Source organism: Strigops habroptila, chromosome 5 (genome assembly GCF_004027225.2).
Source record: "Strigops habroptila isolate Jane chromosome 5, bStrHab1.2.pri, whole genome shotgun sequence".
In the NCBI taxonomy this organism is placed as follows: Eukaryota; Metazoa; Chordata; class Aves; order Psittaciformes; family Psittacidae; genus Strigops; species Strigops habroptila.
This window is the reverse complement of record NC_044281.2, coordinates 73,120,955-73,142,099: the sequence shown is the minus strand read 5'-3', so window position 1 is coordinate 73,142,099 and position 21,145 is coordinate 73,120,955. Positions and strand designations below refer to the sequence as shown.

The 21,145-nt window shown below is 44.8% G+C and overlaps 1 protein-coding gene across 24 annotated transcripts in view; it reads right to left on the bottom strand.

Annotated features, from left to right (window-relative positions):
• TCF7L2 (transcription factor 7 like 2) overlaps nucleotides 1-21,145 on the bottom strand; it is a 179,553-nt gene that overhangs the window by 97,344 nt on the left and 61,064 nt on the right. For 20 of the 24 annotated variants that reach the window (XR_003991408.2, XM_030485931.2, XM_030485932.2 and 17 more), the window contains exon 4: nucleotides 18,571-18,672. The exons of the other annotated variants lie outside the window; for them this stretch is intronic. Coding sequence is in view for 19 of the 20 variants with exons in the window: in XM_030485931.2 (XP_030341791.1) it covers nucleotides 18,571-18,672 (102 nt within the window). In the remaining variant the exon portion in view is untranslated. The remainder of the gene's footprint in view (nucleotides 1-18,570; nucleotides 18,673-21,145) is intronic. 24 annotated transcript variants of the gene reach the window in all.

The following is a 21,145-nucleotide window of genomic DNA, read 5'->3' as shown; positions in this document are numbered from 1 at the left end:
CCATCAGGAAAATTGTATCATAAAAAAAACCAACATGACAAGAGCACAGAAGGGAGACAGGACCTTTTGTACAATCCAACTGGCTTCTGTACCTTGACTTTCATATCAGATATTTATTTTGGCATGTGGGCAGTGGGGGATGGGGAGACATCTCTGGACACCTTATGACATGCTTCACCACGGTGTAAGAGTTCAGAGCACGGAGGTACATATCTGATTGTCGCCCATGAAAGCTGAACACGCAATATGATAACCTACGGTGCCTTTGCCCCATACAGTACCACACAAACAAGCCACAGGGCAAGGGAGGGAAAAGTCCCAGCAAAGAATAAGTCATCAGTCCTCAACCTTAGAATCCGAATTCAGCCAAAGAGGTGGGATTACCCCAAACCACTGTTCAAGTGGGCTTGGGGCAAAACGCTTTCTTGGAGTTAGCTCTCCTGCCCAAGTGGGCTGCTGGGGTCTCCCACCACTGCAGTGAAGTATCCGCAGAGGACGTGCCACTGAAGCCAGCTCAGAAGAGGCACCTTTCTGCCACTGAAATGGAAATTTAAAAGCTTGCAAAACAAATGCAGTGACTCAACTGGGTATAAGGGCTTGGTGTAAAGTTCAGAAATTGGCCTACGCATGCTAATTCCACCTTACGGCATGTGTGCGGGAAGGCTATTCCTGCTTTCTCAGTGGAATAAAGATATTAAATGACTAGCTCCAAGACGCTAGGCTAGCTGATGGCAGAGCTGGCAATAAAGAACAACAAAACAAGCCCTGGCCCTTGTGTTTTAATCCAAACAGACCACGCCACATGAAACCGAGATTAGCACGGGCTCTCTAGTATCATTTAATGCCTACCACAGACTCATTGTCTTTGCGGCTCCCCGGCCAGCGCCAGCTCCGCACCACACCCTGTGGTTTCCCACTGACGCACGGGCATTCCTGTTGAACCACGGCTCTGCCACCCCATCCCGCCTGGCAGCCATGCAGCCTGTGCCCAGCCAGCCCTCTGGCTTTGCTTTTTGGGAGACCGAGAGAGTTTGGAACCCAAGGACACCATTCCGACAGCCTCCTCGCGAACTCTAAGTTTGCCTGTATGTTCCTCCAGCCCTGTTTCATTCATTTACTTCTTCATTTCATTCTGTAAAAGAGCCACAACTAGTTTAACTGCTGGGCATCTAGGGAAATAACATCCTTTGGATATTGCCCCCTCAACCCCATCTTTAAATAGAGTATCAGCAATGGCTCATCTGAAAATCTGCATCACCTAACAGAGGGAGAGAGTTGCCTGGCATCCCCATTGAATAAGCAGGTAATTTTGGTATCTCGATCAAATTGCGGTTCTCAAAATGAGGCTTTGTCTCCATACGAAAAAAGATAAATCAATCTAGAATACACAAATCCAATTTTAAAGGAGAATATCTATTTTACATCAAATACAGATGCAGAACCCACAACTTCAGATTAAGAGCATCTTCCCAGTTTAGCCTAATCTACTTTGAAAGTGACTTATTCTGCACTAGGCAGACACGCTTACTCTACAACAAAAGCATCCTCACACAGGAGCTAGCGTGAAGTAGCTCCTGAAGAGCAATCCCATGTGTAGACGAGGCATTGTTTCTCACAGACTGGAGTCTCTTGCTGTACCTTCCCTCCCCAAAAGCTGTAAAAAGTTGCTGATACTGAAGGGTTGCTTTGCTTCACCTCGTAGATTAGTACTTCATTACACAGCTATTCACAGCCTCCCCAGAACAATGAGATGCTACCAGGAGCTGAACAGAATTTTACAGTCTGGATTTTTCTCCACAGAAGGCAACTTTTTTTTGTCTCTTGGAAGGGTTTGTAAAATATCGTCTAAGTCTGTGTTAAAATAAACAGAAGCAATCAGTGTTGTCTCCAAGCAGGATCTCCTCAGCACATCTCAAAAGCCTTTGCACGAAGTTTCCAGCGCTCAACAAGGAGCATCTCATGAGGGCAACGCACTCCAGCTGATTGCACAATGACAGCAAGCGCCAGGAAAACTCCAAACCTAATCTGAGAGCTGACACTGACTCATTGTGTGGGCTTGGGCAAACCACTTAACCTCTCCGCATCTCAGCTTTTCTTGCCCATAAATGATGGTAATAATACCAAGCTCCGTGTTTCCCAAGGGACTGATAGGGAGCCTTGGGTTTGTACAGCACTTTGGAAACATGAAGTGCTACATAAGTGCTAAGTACCATTATCTAGAACTTCCACCGCCACCTCCACATGCGGGTGCAGCAGATGCTGGTGAGAAGTGGCCCACAGGGAAGACTCCTGTGTACGTGTTTACCCCGAGGTTTCACTGGGAAGATGTTCAAGCAGCAAATGGGAGATTTAAAGTTCTCTCCTCACAGAAACAGGAGTGATTTCCAGTAAGCTTTTACCCAGCACAAGGGCAGCACAGAATCGTACAGGAGTCCATTCATCTCTGCAGACAGGCACAACTCTCCTGTTGACAGCGCAGTGAGAAGGAGAGCACCTCACTTCAGTGACAGTATCTCAAATCTGCGGTAGTTCTCAATCATGCCTCCAAACCCCCAACCAGAAAAACAGGAGCGTTTCCCTAAGCCCTTCATGAACCACCACCGCATGCCCACATCTCCCCAGGCTGGGTCAATATTCACAAGAAAAGCATGGCAAGAAGTATCCAAACCCTTATACCACCCAGCACATGCTCACTCCAGAAGGCGGGCAAGCAACATCCGACTATTACTAAGAGTGACTTAACCTGTTTCTTGCTTTGCTAGTTTCCCGACCTCCATAAGCTGGATTCAGGTCCTGTAAGGTGAAAGGACATGAGAGCACACGACACCCAAGCTCCACAGGCTCCTCCAGGCACATCCTAGAGCAAGGGTGGGTGAGAAATTGGAGTAGATGCCCTGCTGCTTGCGCTTCACCAAAACCCTAACATAAGCAAATGTTAAAGATGCTGTTCATCCTAGGCAGTTGAGCATGCCTTGAAGGGTTACAGACACCACACGTATCTACAAAAAGCATTTTCTCCTCAATGTCCCCATGCATTTTCTCCTCAATGTCCCCATCCCTCTCCACCTGCTGGTTCACCTAAACTAGAAAATTAAGTATTTGCTAATTCATAGAATCACAGAATGGTTTGGGTTGGAAGGGACCTTAAGCTCATACAGTTCCAACCCCCCTGCCATAAGCTTGGACACCTTCCACTAGAGCAGGTTGCTCAAAGCCCCATCTAGGAAGATGTGGCCCTGAATACTACTTGTGGCAACTAACGAGACGCACAGATGGGCTGTGTGGCTGTAAAATGGACATCTCATGAACATGTTCTGCAATGGCACCAAGATAGCATTGCTTCACCTGGAACAGCAGTTAAGCCTTTCTAGGAGATGGGGAGTGAGGAGGAGCAGGGAAGCAGAGATCTCTCGTCGGCTGTTATAATCAGTAATGAGTTCATGTTCAAATGAAAGTTGACTGTTATTCATCACTAGAAAGGGGTGGAAATTTCAAAACAGCGCTAAGAAGATACTTCAAAACACTATTTTATTTCCTTCTGTGTTTATATAATGCACAAAACCAGTGCAACCTGAGCTGCATTAGCATTACACTGTACTCTGTAACAAATAAGAGGAATTCATGAACAGACAAATCTAACCGCTTTTTGTGACTACACCAGCAAATGAATTTGGTCATAAGGACACTTGCCAAGACAGTGAATTTTATGCAAGCACTGGAGAATCTTCATGGAAAATAAACTTTTACTAATTAAAGAGTATCACTCGCTGCTCAACGCAGGGAACGGAAACACATCACATGTTCCCCATCTCTGCTCGGAGGAGCTCCAACACCAACCAGCTCAGAAGAACTGCTGGTGGATGATCTCCAAGGCAAAACACTGAGACTAGAGCATGAGTAACAAACACAGTTTCAAGAAAAATCACGATCTCTTCAGTGATCCTTAACTAACAGGAAGAGCAATTCATTTCACTGCACGAATGATTAATTATAAATTATTAAATCCAGCTCTACTCAGGATACTTACCCAGGGAACCAACTGCTCTGACATGTCAACAACTTTTGTTTTCTAAATCTCTGAAACCAGTATCAATTCAAAACACATATGGAACCAGATTTTCCATGGATGATTTGGCATGTGCTTTCAGTACCCTGTATCTGCAGTCCTAGCCAGGCTCTGAGAGGGGCAGCAACAAACCCTCCCCACTCTGGTCTTCGGAGACAGCCTTTGTCAAAGAGGACACTGCAGTTATTTTTACCCTCTTCCCTCTCTCCCATCAGTGTGAAAAACACAGGGAAGCATCTGGAGAGCAACAGCTTACGTTCCCCATCCTTATCACACAGGAGACTGTATCTCCCAACAGGGAATGTGGGGAGAAGGCTGCCCATGAACGCAAGCTTTGCTGCGTTACAGTGTGCAGCATTCACGGAGGAGGCAATTTCCTGCCCGGCAGGAAGGCGGCGGAGAGCTCTCGGCATCTCTCAACCTCCTGCCTGCCAGCAAGCAGCAGGCAGGGACGGCTGAGTGCAGGCAGGGGATGGGGGGCAGGGGAAGGAGGAATCTGAAAGCAGGAGAAAGTGCGGGGCTGCGAACATGCATCCGAACACAAAGCAGCCGGAGGATGCACAGATACGAAAATGGGATACATTATTATTCCATAAATTAAGTTAAAGCAACCTCAGCACATCCCAGACCTTTAATACCGGGCTGCTGCGCACCAAGCGAGTTGGCTTCCAGCCTGCGAAATGTTTCAACTTCACTCAACTGAGGCAAGACCCACGTTTTATTAAAAAAGATTTATCTTCCTGCAAATAAACCTCAACAGCTTTTGCGCCCTGAAGAAGCAACTTGGGTTTGCAGTCTCACCCTCCTCCCACAACAAAACACGCAGTCAGAATCTGATGAGTAAAGAATTACCAGTTACAGCTTTCTGAACCTTGCCCACGTTGGGCTGGTATGCAACACGTTTCAATGTTTGTTTTTATAATAAATAAAGCAAAAGAAGGATGAGACAACGAAGCTCCTCGCTGCTCCTCTGCCTCCTTTGAAGATGCTTTTTTGAGACTTCAGCAAAATTGTCAAGCGGTTAATAAAATAAAGGGCATTCCCTATCTCACATTTCAGCCTGTTCCAAATCATCCAGATAGCCTTAAAATACCTAAGCTTGCCTGTCAGCCATTTAATGAAGAAATACTAATAAAAATTAACATGTAACCCCCCCACACGCATCTTCCCTTCTTATTATATATCTACTGGTCTGCTGCATAATGTCATTTGTCCTGATAAAAAGCAAAAACCCAAAACAAAACCAAAACCAAGTTTTCCAGGCAAGCAGCAAAACTTAAACAAAATTAAAGCGGTGTAAAGCCCAACTTGAACAGCAGACAAGTATGTGGAGAACAGTGTGACCTTTCCTTATCACCCACTGACATGCTTAATCGTTTCCAAACAAGAAAAAATGCTCTTTTCTGCCACTTCTTCATTCTGCGAGCACCTCAGGCGCCTGCGTGGCCGGTAAAGAGTTAAATCTCCCACTATCCCCTGCTGCCTGCGAAAAATCACTGAAACAATTGAGACATTGTCCAGTGAACAAGACTCCCAGGGACTGACATTTTTGTTTATGTCCCAGTTCTCAGCCTGTCAATTTTCACTCCCAACGCTAAAAGCCCGGCTTGCCCCAATACAGCCTGCCCTCAGCTGAAAAGGCTCCACTTCATTTATTTTATTAAAGCTATGGCGTGTTTATGATTCAGAGCTCTCCCCATCTGAGGACCTGTTGGTCCCATCCCCCTTGCCTTCCCTGCTGCCCTGCAATAGCGACTTCCTAACTCCGAGGAGGCTTTGCAATGCCTTTCGCAGAGCCACTGCCAGGAAAATAACTATGCTTAGGTTCAACACCGATATTCGCATTGTGCTGAAATGAGTATTGCTGTACTCTAGTCCCTTAAAATAGCCTTTGATTAGTAACGGGGGTAGGGTTGAGGGGAAGGGAGCTGGATACTAAGCCAGAGTGGCAGGAACTTCAAAAAGAAAATTAAAGAAAACGAAAAACCATCCCCACTCCCAATACCCAGCAGCAAACTAGAAAATATATGTAATGGAGTAAAACAAACATCTTGGAGCAAAGCGGTGTTGTCTCGGCTGCATTTCCTGCCTGCGTTTTCATAATGACCGGAGCGTCAGGCCCAAAATATATCCCTTTCCTTCACCCCCGCCGTCCTCTCCCCCCTCCCATTCCCAGCACTTTTTTTTGTGTTACGCTCTCAATACTTTATCTCCATGAAAAGCACACACAGCAGTCACCAGCGTTTCCTGTTTGCCGAGTGTGCTTTAACTATATCACACCCTCCGCCGCTGCGCTGGAATGCACAGCATATGGCATTGTGAAAGGGTTTACTGTCGAATAATGGCAGCAATGCAGTCCTGCTGGTTTATATCAAACCCTGTCACTCTCTTCACGGAGGTCTCTCTCATGCTCTCTGAGAGGCGAGGTAAAACACACACACACACACTCGCTATTTTGAGTCTCACATAGGACCCCAACAGAAGCCCAATTGGACCAAGCCCTGCAAACTCTAGACAAGGAAGACTGCAACTTATAAAGTGGTGAGCTGCAGTCACTCGTGATTTGTTTTGAATCTTAGTCCCCATAACATCCATGGGATCCTTTCATAGATAGACAACAGGGCTGTTAGAAATGCTTTAGTTCCTCACTGTGATTTCTACGGGCACAGCTACCATGGGCTGGATGATAGCTATGTGCCCGAGCCCCTCTTCTCCCTCTTCTTCAGGTTGGCTGGGCTGTCAGCCTGAGCGACTGCTTGAGCTCCATCCCAGGGCACAGCTTCATCTTCCCCCGCTTTCAAAATCCAGGATTCATACATTTAGTTATGAAAACATCCATGTGAAAGCCAAATATACACCACCACCACCACCTTTCACTCTGGGTCAAAGTTTCAAACCTGCATTTTCATTTAATTGCTTACAGGTTCATTTTTGTGGCTTTATTATTTTTTATTTTAAAGCAACTTTAAAAGAATAAAGACTCTCAAATAAATAAATAAATAAATAAAGTGCTGCTTCCAACTGCAGCCAGGTTTAGCTAAGATGCTCACAAAGGTTATACTTCAAAGTGCTTTTGTGCAGATCTTGAAATGCCTTCCCATGCCCAGATGCATTCGGGCAGCAGACGCTGAAATGAGTAGCAATATTTTAAAGCCCATTGAAATGCATCCATCCACCCTCTCTTCATAAAAGGAAGCCTTACTTAACAGGCATTTATTATTGCTGAACTAGGGTTGAAAGTTCAGTGTCCTTATAGACCAAAATTATCAAGATTTCTGAGTTTGCAGCCCACGTTTAAGTCCTAATGAGCTATTGTACCATACTCACTGCTGTTAACTCCTTGATGTCAGGAACCCAGGTTGCTCTTTTAAACATCTCACAGATGTCCAAGGGAAAAAGTGCAGAGCTCACCTGTGCCGAGGACAGGTGAGCAACTGTATGTTTTTTGCCTTTAGTCCCCCTCCAGCAAAATATGCAAAGACAACTACAGCATTAAATATGCATGTCAGAGACAGGCTAGCCTACCAGTTCGGACTGTGAACATGGAGTCAGGGGAGCTGTACATCGCTTCCAGCTTTGCCATGATCTGCTATGCAGAACACATTACCTTTCTGGGAAGGGGACGTGAGCATACGGTGCCCATCACAGCACATACATATAGCAACCAAACCGCTGCCGTGCCTTGCACTGCACAGCCCCATCTCCCCTGGATCTGAGCCATATAGGTCAGGGACAACAACTCACTTTTCTGAGGGTAGCTTGCCTATCAGATACTCTTAAATACAGGTAAAATAAGTGATAATGAAATTATCTTTAATTGGTACCAAGCGCTTCAACCTGCTCATTTCACAACCACAGCAGTGAAATATGATGTCCACAGGGAGATATCACCATCAGGTTTGGATGGTGCTTGGGAAGAGAAGGGTCCATAATTTCCCATTCTAAACTAAAGCAGCCAATCCCAACTACCAGCAAATGGGAGCATGATGATGCCTTAATGCAAGAGTCATGAGCCCAGCTCGGTGCCCAGGCAAAGAGCAGCTGAGTCGGCCAGAAAGTGAACAAGGCGCCAGGATTTTAGCCATTCTCCTCTCCCAGCAGTGCTCGGGCTGATCCCTCACATTTTCTCACCATTTATTCATCCCACAGATACCTCAGCATAGCGATCTGAGGTGGCCAAACAATTGCCTACGCAGGAACGGAGCTTAACAGGCCATCTATGGTGTGAGTGGTCATCCCTGAACGTGCTCCGGGCATGATGAGCTGAACAAGTTACTGCAGGGCGAGCTTCACCAAGGTCTTACAGCACCTCTGCAACTGCCTGGCCACACGCTCGGCTCTGGACATAGACATGAGCAAAGTTCACCTTCAGTCCAAATGGCATCTGTTACCTCACGTTTACCCCTCGGGCAGCAACTGCGGAGCAATTGCAGAGCAATGCCTTAGATTCACACCAGAGCTTATCCCAAGGTAACCCTTCCTGACCATCAGAGCCCTTTAATAAGGAATGAGGAGCAGGTTACTTCATGTCCAGTAAATGACTTCCCTCCAAAGAGCTCAGCATGCCTGAAAAGCATTGAGGTGGGCAGTCAACGTGGAGCAGCTACAGCTTTAGCAATTCAAACCCTCGCTTGCTTCATATTAATTAACCATGTGGACGTGCCCAACATGCAGCAACAGAAGTTCTGCCGCCAGGGAAAACTGCACTACAGCCATTTGGGGTTTTCTAGTGGCACTGCTTCCATGCAGCTGCTTGGCAGGAGAAGCATTCATCGCCATAAGTGCACAGTAAGGAAGTCTGGAGGCTTTCAGGTCCCTTCACTCTGCTCTCCTCCTTAAAATACCATTTCCTTATTACAGGGTGGTCACATCCCCATAACACACAACATGGACATTGCAGCGCTCTGCAGGCATACAACAGGGAAGAATTTTGTTGGTTTGCCTTTCCTCTCCCAGACACCATCCTTCCACCCAGGGGAGGAGGCCATCTAGAGATTTTATGGATTTCCCAGTGAGCAGATGAGCAACGAGAGACCAAAACCTTCCTTCAGGGTTTCTCTTCCTATAGCCATGGCAAGAAATACGTTAGCACAAGGACAAGCTCCAGGGGAAAAGAGCTCAGGACATGCTATTCCTTCTCTCCTTCCATTTCCTTTCTCAGTACTTCCTAGCTGGAGACAGGCAGAAGCCACAACCATCTCTCAGGAAGAGGCTTTATTTCATAGAAACGCTCATTTCCAGTGCCCCAACTGAGAAAAGTGAATGCTATACAAGGCAATACTTAAGGCACACACTTAAATGTTGTCCTGAACATGGATGGACATCAGCTCACGTTTAATGATTTCTTGAATCACGGCCTAAAAAGTAAAAAGGAAGGGGAAGGGGAAGCTAGTTTCCACAGTAATAGTAGTTGAGAAGCCTTTGAGTCCTGCCAACAGGAAAAAATGCATGTCAGAGAACTGCTCGCCTCTCCTAGGAAACCAGCACAGACCCACCTCTTTCTGCAGGGTAGCAATGCAAGGCCCAGGGACACCCTCAGGTCTCTTATTTGCACCCTTCCTCTTGCATACACATACAGGTTCAAACCATTCATGGCCAGGACCCACTTCCAGCCTATCCCTCATTATGTATGTAAGCATTCCTACACAGGCAAGCCTGGCAGCAGAGCTTCTGCTTGCTGGGGGTAGAGGAAGGACTGGTTTAGCTCCCTCTAAACTTCCCAATTCTGAGAGATGACACGCAAGGTACATCTGACACAAAGACTCATGGATACATGGGGTCCTGACAGCACCTAAATAGCACCAGAAGTGTCTTTCCTGGAAGGTCTGATGTATGTTAGGATTTTAGGTTTGGAATTCAAAAATTTCTTCAGTTTCTTCTTTTTTTGTTTGGTTTTCCTGTGAGGCCGCAGGTTTTTTTGCACGCCTCTAAAATGCAGATATGGAAATCATTCGTTTCTCAAAATCAACTTGGGAAAGTTACTTAACATTTTTGGTTGCACTGCTGAAACTGATGAGTGAGCAATGCATCCCCATGATGGGAAAGTGCTGACTGGTATCTATCAGAGACAAGTGAAACTTCAAGGTAAGGTTCCCTGGAACTAGTCTACTATGTATTCAAAACCAAAGTCTGTTTGACAAAAATTTCTAGCTTTGCTTTGTGAAATTAGGCAGAGAACATTGCTCAGAGATTAGGGGTGGGAGACTGCTTTACGAGGGCACCACTCCTTGTTATTTGCAACATCTCTAACTCTTCAAAGGCTTTCCAAAATGGGTCTGTCCCTTGCCAAATAGGTCTGTATAGGACAGAGGAGAAAGCATCCTTCCTTCTCTTTACACAGTGGCTTACTAAGCAGCTCCAGTTTCTTCCATAGGAGAGAGTACAGATATCTATGCTGTCCAGAAAGTGAAGTATCCCATGAATAATCTAATCCCAAACCACATGAACTGGTGAGAAGAGCAGTAATCCTGGGTTTGAGCAATTTGGCAAGCAAATGGTCCTGAGCCCAGCAATGCCAGCTTCCTTCCTTTCTTTTTAATGACAAATATGTGCTGTTTTCTTTACTACAGCACCTGGGCACAGTATACAGACCTTGTTTAGACAGAAAATAGCAGGTTCCTATTCAAGTGGGCTCATCTGCATTGGGAAGTTTTTATGTGAGGGCTCAAGTGTGAATTGAAAAACGCAGAACAACTATTTTGAATTATCTCTCCGTGTGGACACTGTTATTCAGCACTAAGAGTTTCTTTGTGAGATTTAGCTTAATCCGTTTCCAAAGCAGATTAAGCTAAACCACACAAAGGACCTCTTACTGCTGAATAAGAGTGGCTGCATGGAGAGATAATGAGGAATAGTTATTCTGAGACAGCTACTTTGACTGCATATTTGGGCTTTTCCACTCTGCATCAAGCCCAAAGCCGTACTGGAAAGGGAAGACTGCGGATCTAGAAATTTGGGAGAAGACAGTGCTGCGGCTGGATCATATCCACTAAACCTTCTGCTCTACACACGATGGCTGCTCCTGCTCCAGTCAGCACGGATTCTGGCTCCAAAAGAGGCTGCATTATTCAATACCTACTTCTCTCAGCTCCAGATTGAATCCAGCCACAAACTTCAGCTGCAGACAGGGTGCACGGGGAGAAGGACCTGCGGCGAGCAGCCCTGCCAAGTCTGCCACCCTCAGTACACATCATCTTTGATCTGACAGGCTCACCCATCTGGCTCTCCAGCATCACCCGGTGCTGCTGCGGCGCTTTGCCCACTGCCAAGGCCGAGCTGCTGCGCACGGCTCCTGCTCTGCAGTCCACATGCATGCTCCCGGCTTCGGGGACAGACCGTCTGCACTCTCTCCATCCCGCTTGGCACAACAGCCCTGCTGAAGGAGAGCTGATAGCTCACCGTCATTTCATTTTAGGCCCATGCAAGTCCCTAGAAGTTAATCTAATATGCATGCTCCCGTGTAACGTTAACTGCCACGTGACTGAATCCAAACACAGCTTGGGCTTCTCTGTGCAAAAACACTCCCTCCTAAACCATCTTCCCAGTGTAGGTTTCTACCTTGAAATGTTGCTTGCTGCCGCTTTACTGTATCTTGAACTAGCTAGTCAGGAAGGGACAGAATTTAGGGACTCATATTTGCATCACATTTGGGACATAGCAGGTATTTGATAAACAAAAGATACAAGATGCAGCAGATGTACTTGCTGAAGTACACTACCCTGAAGGCAGCATAGTTATGTCTTTCTTAAGGAGCTCTGATGAGCAAACTTTTGGCTTGCTTCCCCCTCACCCCTTCACGGGGGTTCCAATACTCAGATATGTCAGAGAAATATACCAGATATATTTTGGTGTGCCTCGACAAACCAAAATGACAAATCTCAGGGCTCCAGCTCAGGAGTAGAAGCTGCAGCACAGCCCCTCCAAGAATCAGAACCTGGTGCTGGTTTACAGCAGAATCCTGGGCTATAAACCTGCTGTTTCAGGAGGAGCTGCTAGGCTGTCCCTAGTAATGCCAGACAAGCCTGGGAGCACTGCAACCATCTCAAGGTAAGCCACCCCAGCACCCATGAGCCACAGCCTTTGCCGGCATCAAGGACCAGGTTCTCCCAAGTCCAACAGGGGGATTCACTAGAAACAGATGCTCAACAGATTGTACCAAGCATACCGTAACACCCCTACTCAGCTGCCTTCTCCTGGAGCAACACCTAGGATTGCCAGCTCCCACAATTCTATAGCCAGCCTAGCAGTACTTGCTGTTTTTCTTAAAGAGTGGTAGCCTTGAAGTCATGCACTTAGAGAAGAACCTCAGCCTTACAGCACACAGCAAGCTCCTGAACTGCTGTAGAGAAAAGTTTGAGAACGAGCGGAGTATACCCTGCAGGCTCAGGAACAAGAGAACAAATAAAGAGAATACAAAATGTATTATTTAAGAAACAGAAAACAAACAAGAACACCACACACAAAAAAAAAATCCCCACCAATCCTCATGATCTTTTGAGGCCTGACTCATGATCCTAGAACAATTGGGGTTGGCAGTACTATACATGTCACAGCATTTATTCACAGCTGAAATACCCCAACATCCAAATACTTCAGAGTTCTTGGAGCTACTCACAGATCTCCTGACTACAGCCAAGCGTGACAATTCATCCCAGCTGCCAATCCAGCCCCAAGGTATCTTCTGAAGGTGTTTTAGTGCTGACTTATGTTTGCAGAAGCATTAAATTCCTGCTCACTTCACAGGAAGAGGTACAAGCTTGCACATTTCCCCTGTCTTGGCGTTAAAGCAGAAGGGCTACCTCCAGTACCTAAATCAGGTCTATAGAGGACAAACATTGTTCCACAGAGTAAACAGAATGGCATGAAGCAGCCCCCTAAAATCTGAACTATTTTGCAAACGTGTCAAATTACCAAGTGAATTACCTTTAAGGAGTCCACATTTCTTCTGTGCTCTACACAAACCACGCACTAGGTTTCCCATTCATTTTTAGTGGGTACTGAATATAATGTTTTATAGGAATCCATCCAAAACAATTTTACTGGGCTGCTGGTAGGTGAATTCTATACTTAGCCCTAAACATTCAGGTTGGAACAGAGATTATCTTAAACACAACCCGTCCCAATGAAAAATCAAAAGGAATTAGTGGTGAAAGATTTAGCCACAAAATTCTCAGCAAGTTTAATTTGTTCTGTGGCTTAACTCCATGCAGCTCCGAAAATTCAGGACAAGATGTTTGCACACTTTGGGCATGTATTAATGAAACATTTTGTTTACTTTGCAACTGCCAAAGCAATTAGCCAAATAAAGTATAGAGCATTTAAAAAGGAGAGAGTCACTAAAGGAGATTTCCAGTTAAGTCTGCATGGATATTTCTGCAGTTTGAGTCTCAAGGACCTGAGTGTTGGGTCCATGCACCAAGGCATGACCTACGTGCCACCAGCGACTGTTCAGACACACAGCCCTCTCCGTACCCCATGCATGTGTCCCTCCCTCTTAATGCCAGGCGCTGACATGAATGATACCCAACTCCTTACTCCCAAAACACCACTGTGTTCCTGCAACTCAATACAGTCTTCATACTCAAAGGATCGCCCTGCACATCTCCAGGGAATAATAGGGTGTCCCATCATGGGCATGCACAGCCTGAAACCCAAGAACATCTTATGAGGTTACTCCAGAGGAAGAACAGCTTCTCTACAACAAAATATTAAAGACAAACAAAGCAAGAGCTTTAAAAACCCTCTATGAGCACTGCAAGTGGAAGTTGCAAGATCATGCTTCCAGATGGCTTCTCCATACATTCAGGACCAAGCACATGCCTGGATGTACCCCACTTTTGGCCTGTCTGAAGGGACATTGTTGGTGACTTTTAAAATCTAGCTAAGATAAACTTAATGATATTTGTAGGTATCTCTCTTTTCTTTTAACATAAGTGCAAACCACATAAGACAAAGAAACTGGGGACCAGGCAGGACAGACTGCGCAGTTTGAACTCTAATCACTCCAGGAAACAACTCCTGATCCCTCCAAACCACCCTGCGGTCCCAGACACCCGCTGTCCACGCAGAGAGAGGCTGAGAACAGAGAGTACATTTCAGATAGTTTTGCCTGCAGTTTTGCTTGTCATATTATGTTTTGAAAACACATTTTTACCTCCTTAAGCAAAAGTGAAAAAAAAAATTAGCTACACTACTGCACAGTGATTCTTTGTTCTTGGCGATTCAGTCTACTTTATGGCTGTGTTCATTACATATTAGAAAACCCAGGCCAAACAGTACTAGAAGTCCTCCCCCAAGGTAACATTTACATTGACTTCAAAAGGCCTTCCTGCAGAAGAAAATACAGGAATTTTTTAAACCTTTAACTGTTTTGTGAGAAATATACTGTACCAAACCACCACCATTTTGGGTTCTGAATGTTTTTGCCCGGTACAAAGGAAGCTAAAAGCAAGTCTCTGTACAGCCGAGACAGCAGGAGGCAGATCCTGGGACCAGTCTTTCACCCATACTCCTGCCCAAATCAGGCTATGGCTGAGTCGGACTATTTACTTTGCAGAAAATGGGGAAGAACAGAACTGGTTTTCTCCTTCAAGTTGTAGGAATGCATGCACAGATAAAAAAGGTTGTGAAGGAGCCTGCTTTCTGTAGCGAGCAGATTTTGGAGGTCCTTGCACACACATACCATGCTCATTTTCAATTGCCTGTCTACACCACAACAGAGAGTTTCCATGCGAGAATCCCACTCCTGAGGCACCCAGATCCCATCCCTACCACCACCATGTGTGGCGCAGATCAAGTGCACATTGAACAGGGATTTCAGGACAACTAGCATGCTAGCTGCTCAGAGGAGTACACAAGGCACCCAGCTGGAGTCTGCTTTACGCCCAAAAACTTCCTGCTAGAACTGTTTTAAAAAGTCTTAATGAAAGTCAATGAAATCAAAGGTCAGAAAAAAGAGGGGAAATAACCATAAAAACCCTTAAGAAAAAAAAAAAATCCCAGCCTCTTAATAGTGCTATCTGCAGGCTGAATTCAGAATTTTGACCTAGCAAGCTTAATAGTGTACTATTAAAACAATTTTTCCCCCAGTTTTCTTTCACCTTTGGACACAGATAAGCAGCATGACTGTGCCAGAGCAAGATGCAAGAGTCTTACAAGACGAGTGAAGCACCTAAATGCAAATAAATGCATTGGTCTCAAATGGAGCCTCATGCTGTACCTTCCTCAAGACATGCTGAACATAATTTCAGTTTAATATTCTGTTTCTCATTATGGGCCTTGGAGACTCTCTCAAGCACCATGAAAAGCAGAATTAACCCAGCCCTCGGCACTGGGGGCAATCCAGCCAAATTATTCATGCTGGTCTTTTGCTTCGATTTTTGTAGTCTTAACTTAATGTTCTTAAAACAAATCTGAAAGGAGGACGGCTGACAAATAGTACAGACTTTACTTAAGGCATTATAGACAGCCATGTTCTGTAGCCTTGAGTCATTAAGCTGAAAACTCGTGCTGAAGCCAAGGGGGGTTTCATCGGTGCTGGGTGTAAAGGCTGCAGCCCTGACACGGAGCTCGTGGTAGTCACAGCCAAGCACTGAGAACCAAGAATGTTAAAAGAGAAAAAAGAAAGGAACAAGGAGGGGAGTAGGGGGAGAATAAAAGAAGGAGGGGAAGGAAGAACCCCCCTTTTCTCTTTGTAATTTAGCTGCAAAGATTAGCTTTGAATCCTGATTTCGGAGACAGGAGAGAGATAAGAAATGATTTGCAGGTGTTAGCATTTTCCTACACATCTTCAGGGCAGCGCAACTCATTTCAGGCTGAAGAACTGGCATAGGTACACTTGGCGGGCAGACAAGACACAGCAACGTGAGAGGAGAACCAGTTTCTACCCCTCCACATTGCACTCGCACAGAAACATCAGCATGCCCATGGAATACCCCTCACTGCTCCATAAAGAGATTAATCACATTTCCACGTATGCAGAAACGGGTGTAGAGCCTCATGCAAGAGCAGCCAGGTCCTAGGTGCTGTGGGCAGGCAGAGCAGTGACAAATGGGGACACCAGAGAAGCCTGACGCATCCCAGGCCAACTGGCATCTGCAGCCACTTCATCCTCCCCTGAATGCCATTACCTGCCCTAACTTTGTTTACCAAGAAATAAGATCATTTTTACTCCATAGAATTAATGTGGCCTGGGGCGGATGCCAGGAAAAAAGGGTGGAAAAAGCTGCCCCCTATTTATTTATTTTAACGGAACAAGGCAAAACACTTTGCTGCTAGAAATAAACATTAAACCTTGCAGAACCATCACCACAACCTCCCCCCAAAAAAACCTCACTGCTCCCCCCTTACTGCCTCCTCCGCCTCCTCTCCCTCCAACATTGTAAGTAGCACAAAAGATCACATTACAAATGCCAGCTGTGGCTCTTTTGGAAGGTGGCCTCCATCTCGGAGGTAGTATATGTTCCTCACGGCCTAAGTGGTTGCTATGGTAAATATGCTTTTTATTGAATAGCAGAGCGAAACAGCTTTTAAAGAGACCCATAAGAACCCCATAAATGGTCAAAATACAAGGCAGATCAACCTCAGCCTCCCTGGAAACAGGTTTCTCTGTTTTCCAAAATTATTGTGATTTTTGAACTCTGTTTTTTTGTGCGTGTATTTGCGTTGTCCATTCATCTCCACCTCACCCATACCCAGGTGGAGGGGCTAGAAAGGAGCTGGGACTCCAACCAGTTACCAGCACTATGAGCTGCTTTGGCTCTTAAAGGCTCTCCTGCACAGCAAGAGGCTTTGGGGACAGCGGATGCTCAGCACTGAAGCACAGGTGATCCCCAGCAAAGCTACCCACCAAGCTCAGCCTGCCCTCCCAGGCTGCAACCAGCCAGGACAAGCCTCCTGCTCCCTCGCCATCACCTCCTCCAAGCCTGACACCATTTCACCATGCCGCCCGCAGAGCCCCAGGAATGTTCCCATCCTCTGTGCTGGTCCTCCAGCACAACAGTGAAAAAAATCATTAAAGTAAGGAAGTTACTTTAGTTCGTTCCTCGTTAAGAATAAGATGACAGCAGGTTTTGATGGCTGTAGATTTCTAAATAACCAGACAAACATCTTTTCTCTGATCTCTTCCTCCAGTGAGGGCCCAAGTGGACAGGAAGGAAAAGCAAAGTCATTCCGAGCAAGTGAAGCAATCAGCACTAGACACCAACTAGGCAAATACTAGTCTTGTTCCCATCACTCTCTGCCGCACTGAGGCATGGGTTTAGAAGCTGTGGACTCTAAAGGACAGGAAACTGTTTTTCTTTTTAAGTAAAGGACTAAGACACTCATAGCAATGGGCTGACAATTCTCACGTTATAGAGACAACAATGGAAAAAGAAGCTCTTCAAAACTGTTGAGTATGATTTGAGATTTCTAACAAAACAAATGTGTGTCTTGGATGATGTACCAGCTACAGCAGCTTTAGGCTGTATAGCAAAAGATAAAGAACGAGCGATGTTTTCTTTTTCCTGGGATTCACCTTATCATCCAATAGTTACAAAAAAAGCTTAAAAAAAATCATGTAAAACTTGAAGATAAAGTATTTCAGAAGAAATATCCTAACCCATGATGTGCCATCTTCTCCAGAGGTAAATTTCCCAGATGAACACTCGAAGCTAAGATGCTCCTTAACATCAGATGGCACTGACACCAGCCATAGGCAAAGATGGGCCAATGCATACCATCCGTCTTGTATAACACCATATAAACAAACAGCTTCCCTTTAGACTTTCAGGGATGCTGGTTTAGAAAGTAAAATAAACCCCCAAACTCCTCTCATGCAAATTTGTATTGACATTTCAAACTCAACATTATTTTTACAATAGAAGCAAATTTAACCAAGAACTGAAAAATTAAGCAGTTAATAAATAAAGCTATTTTTTGCAATGCTACTCATTATAAAGAGTGTTTGATATTTTGCGGGTAAGTAGTAAGCATTTGAATAACACTTTGTTTACGAGAAGTGATCAAAACACAAAGGGACATATGCTCTGTCAAGCTTGGTTCTGCTGAGCCTTCACCCAGGTAAAATGCTGACCAACTCCCACAATCTTACTTTCAAGATTTTGCAGTAAGACAAGATTTTTCTTAGTAAAGGCCGTAAAACAGGCTTGGTTTTTATTCTTTTTTAATGCTTTCCAAAGTGTCTCTTCATTCTCTTCAGTTCAACACCGTCTGATATGTAAACCAGCCTCCCTGGACTTCACAGCCACTTAAGTAATTCTGCAGCATGCAAATTTAGAGCATTTTCAACTCTCTGCTCTCCTATGAGGCACATGAACGGTAATTGCATAAACAGCCCAGCAATAGCAAATGCATTCCCTCTTTTTACCATGGGCTCATTAGGTTTTTGTTTTTGAAGTATTTCTCTTTTAGTTTGTAGAAAGAAAACTGATGATAACCAATGCCATTAATGTCAAATGACCTTTTTTAAAACAAAGGAAGAACATCTTTCTGCGTTTACTTACAACAATGTGTGCTGGAGATGGAGACCTAGCATCCTTGAGGGCTTGTCTACTCTGAAGGCTCCCTGCCTGAACATCAAGCAGTGGCCATTTCATCTGCAGATACTGGATGGAGGAAACAAAAATGGGAAAAGGAAAATGAGTTCAGAAAAGAAAGGCCCAAAAAAAAAAGTAAAATAAAATAAATCTTAGGTAACATGGTTAAAAGAGATAAATTAAAACTAATGCAAGGAACTGAAACAAAACTTAAGATGACTTTGCATGTTTGTGGAGACAAAATCTGTGCAGAACACTTAACGATTTCACACCACTGCATTACAGTCAGGAATAAGCAAATAAAGCATACTGCAAACACAATATTATACTGACTTTACTAATCATAGCAAATCTAGCAGCAGAATAAAACCCACACAGAAACAAAACACCAAAACCATGAAGAGGATGGGACAAGGGAAGGGAAGGTGGATTATCAGTCTCAGGAGAGAGAATACAAGTATTGTGGATTAAGAATATGATCTCATTATTTAATGGGTCATCTGTCAGCCTTCTTTCAACAAATGCATCATGTCAACTCCTCTGGCTTCCCAGCACTTTTAAGAGCCCTAGAGGCAGAGGTCTACCCCAGAAGTACCCAGCACTGCTGGGTCTTAACACCTATTTTCTCTACTTTTCACCATTTCTGGAAGTCACCATGGATTATTTGCTTCTTGATTATCTTCTGTCAGACAACCCTTAAGGGACTTCAGAGTGTAACTTATTCAATTACAAGGCCAAATTCGATAAGCTCTCCCGCTGATGATGTCCAAGACAGTACAGCCTGGTACACTCAGGCCCAGCTGTGCTGGCCAGGCACTCGGGGATAGACACAACTTCTTCACATCACTGTCATCAGCAGATAGGCTGAATACACACAGGCAGCAAGCCCACAGCATAAGGAGGTGTTGATTCAAAAGCAGAAGAAAAGCTCAATTACACTTCAAGAAGGAGGAGAACGTTCCCATGTGTTTAACCAGCATTAAATATCCAGTAAAACCTCTGCTTTCAGGTATGCACGTTCTCTCACTAAACTCACAGTAGGAGCCACTGCAACCCAGCCGGGTTACACAGCAGAGCCCAAAGCTTCCACCAAATGGGTGACGTCTCGAGCTGGTACCCAGATTGCTGCATCAGAAGTGCTTGATTCTGACCAAGAGCAGCCCCACAGAGAAATTAGTTAGTCCAGACTTCTGCACAGTACACCTAAACAAAACTTCAGACCAGGCTTTTCTCTCTGCATGGTGCTTCACTGTGCCAGTTTAACATACTATTAATATGTGATGTCTGAAAGCCCTGTATTGTGCTGGAAGAAGTGTGTACTGCCACATACCTTCAGCCCCCTCCCAGCAGCTGTACACATAGATCAGGCCACTGCTGTTAAGTAGATCCTGTTTAAGCACTAGAGTCTGGTTGATCTAACAGATCTATTCCTAAAAAGTATCTAGAGAAATAGTTATGTTTACCCATTCCTCCTGGCTTTTATTTAATTTTTTTAGTAAGAGTAACCTTGAGGGAGAACCACACACAAACAACCCACCACCACCTCAGGCAAACAACAGAAACCGTATCTAAATCTCCATGAAGGAAGGAAGGAGATCTGGTTCCATGCTTTCAGCACATCACTATCACATTTGCTCACGTATGCAAAACATTCGCTAGCATGCAAGGCCTGTTTGCTGCAAGACCCTGGGCACGGAGGTGACCAAAAGTCACCCAGTCAGCAGGAGGTTGCATTACCAATTCCCATCGCTTGGAGGGCCTAAGATTTCTGAGCTACTGGAATGCAAATAAACAAAACCCATACTCTGGATTTGTGCCCCTTCAAGTTCCAAGAAGTCTTGGTTTTATTCAACTTCACATTTGGGATTTGTGCAATGTGGACCAGAATGTTTCAGCACTGCTTAAAAACAAGAAATAAAACCCAAACAAACCAAGAACTAGTCTGCCATAAGTGACATTTCTAGCTCTATGACTCGACTGTAAGCCTCCAGATATTTGATCACTTGTATCAAATCCCTGCTCTTCAATATAGTTGACCACAACATAAATTTTAAAGTTGAGATGATGTTAAAATAACTTTCTAACCCTCTGTGGTTTCAAAAAAAGAAAAGCTTAAAAATGCAACCCAAAGGCATGGAAAATGGACCCAAAACTTAAGCTGACTGAGAGCTTCTGAACTTGAGGGGACATTTGGTGCATTTCAGATTTGAAGATGGCATTATTAAACAAGTCAACTGCTAGATTTTTAGAAGTCCATCCGCTGTCTTAGATGGTGATCATAACATCACCACATAAAGGGACGTATGAATTTATAGAAAGGGTCCTGATGGGTCACAGCTACTACCGCTTCCTCAGGTTTTTCAGCCAGCTAGTGAAGTATTTATCCCTTCTTCCAAGGAAAATGTCCTCACAGGATGTGTACTTCATGGTACGTGACTGTGTTTCAAACTCTGCAACCATTCTCGAGAGTGAGAAGATGCTGCTACTACAGCTAAAGCACTTACAAGAACCTGCCAGCTCAAACAGTGGCATTTCAGGAAAT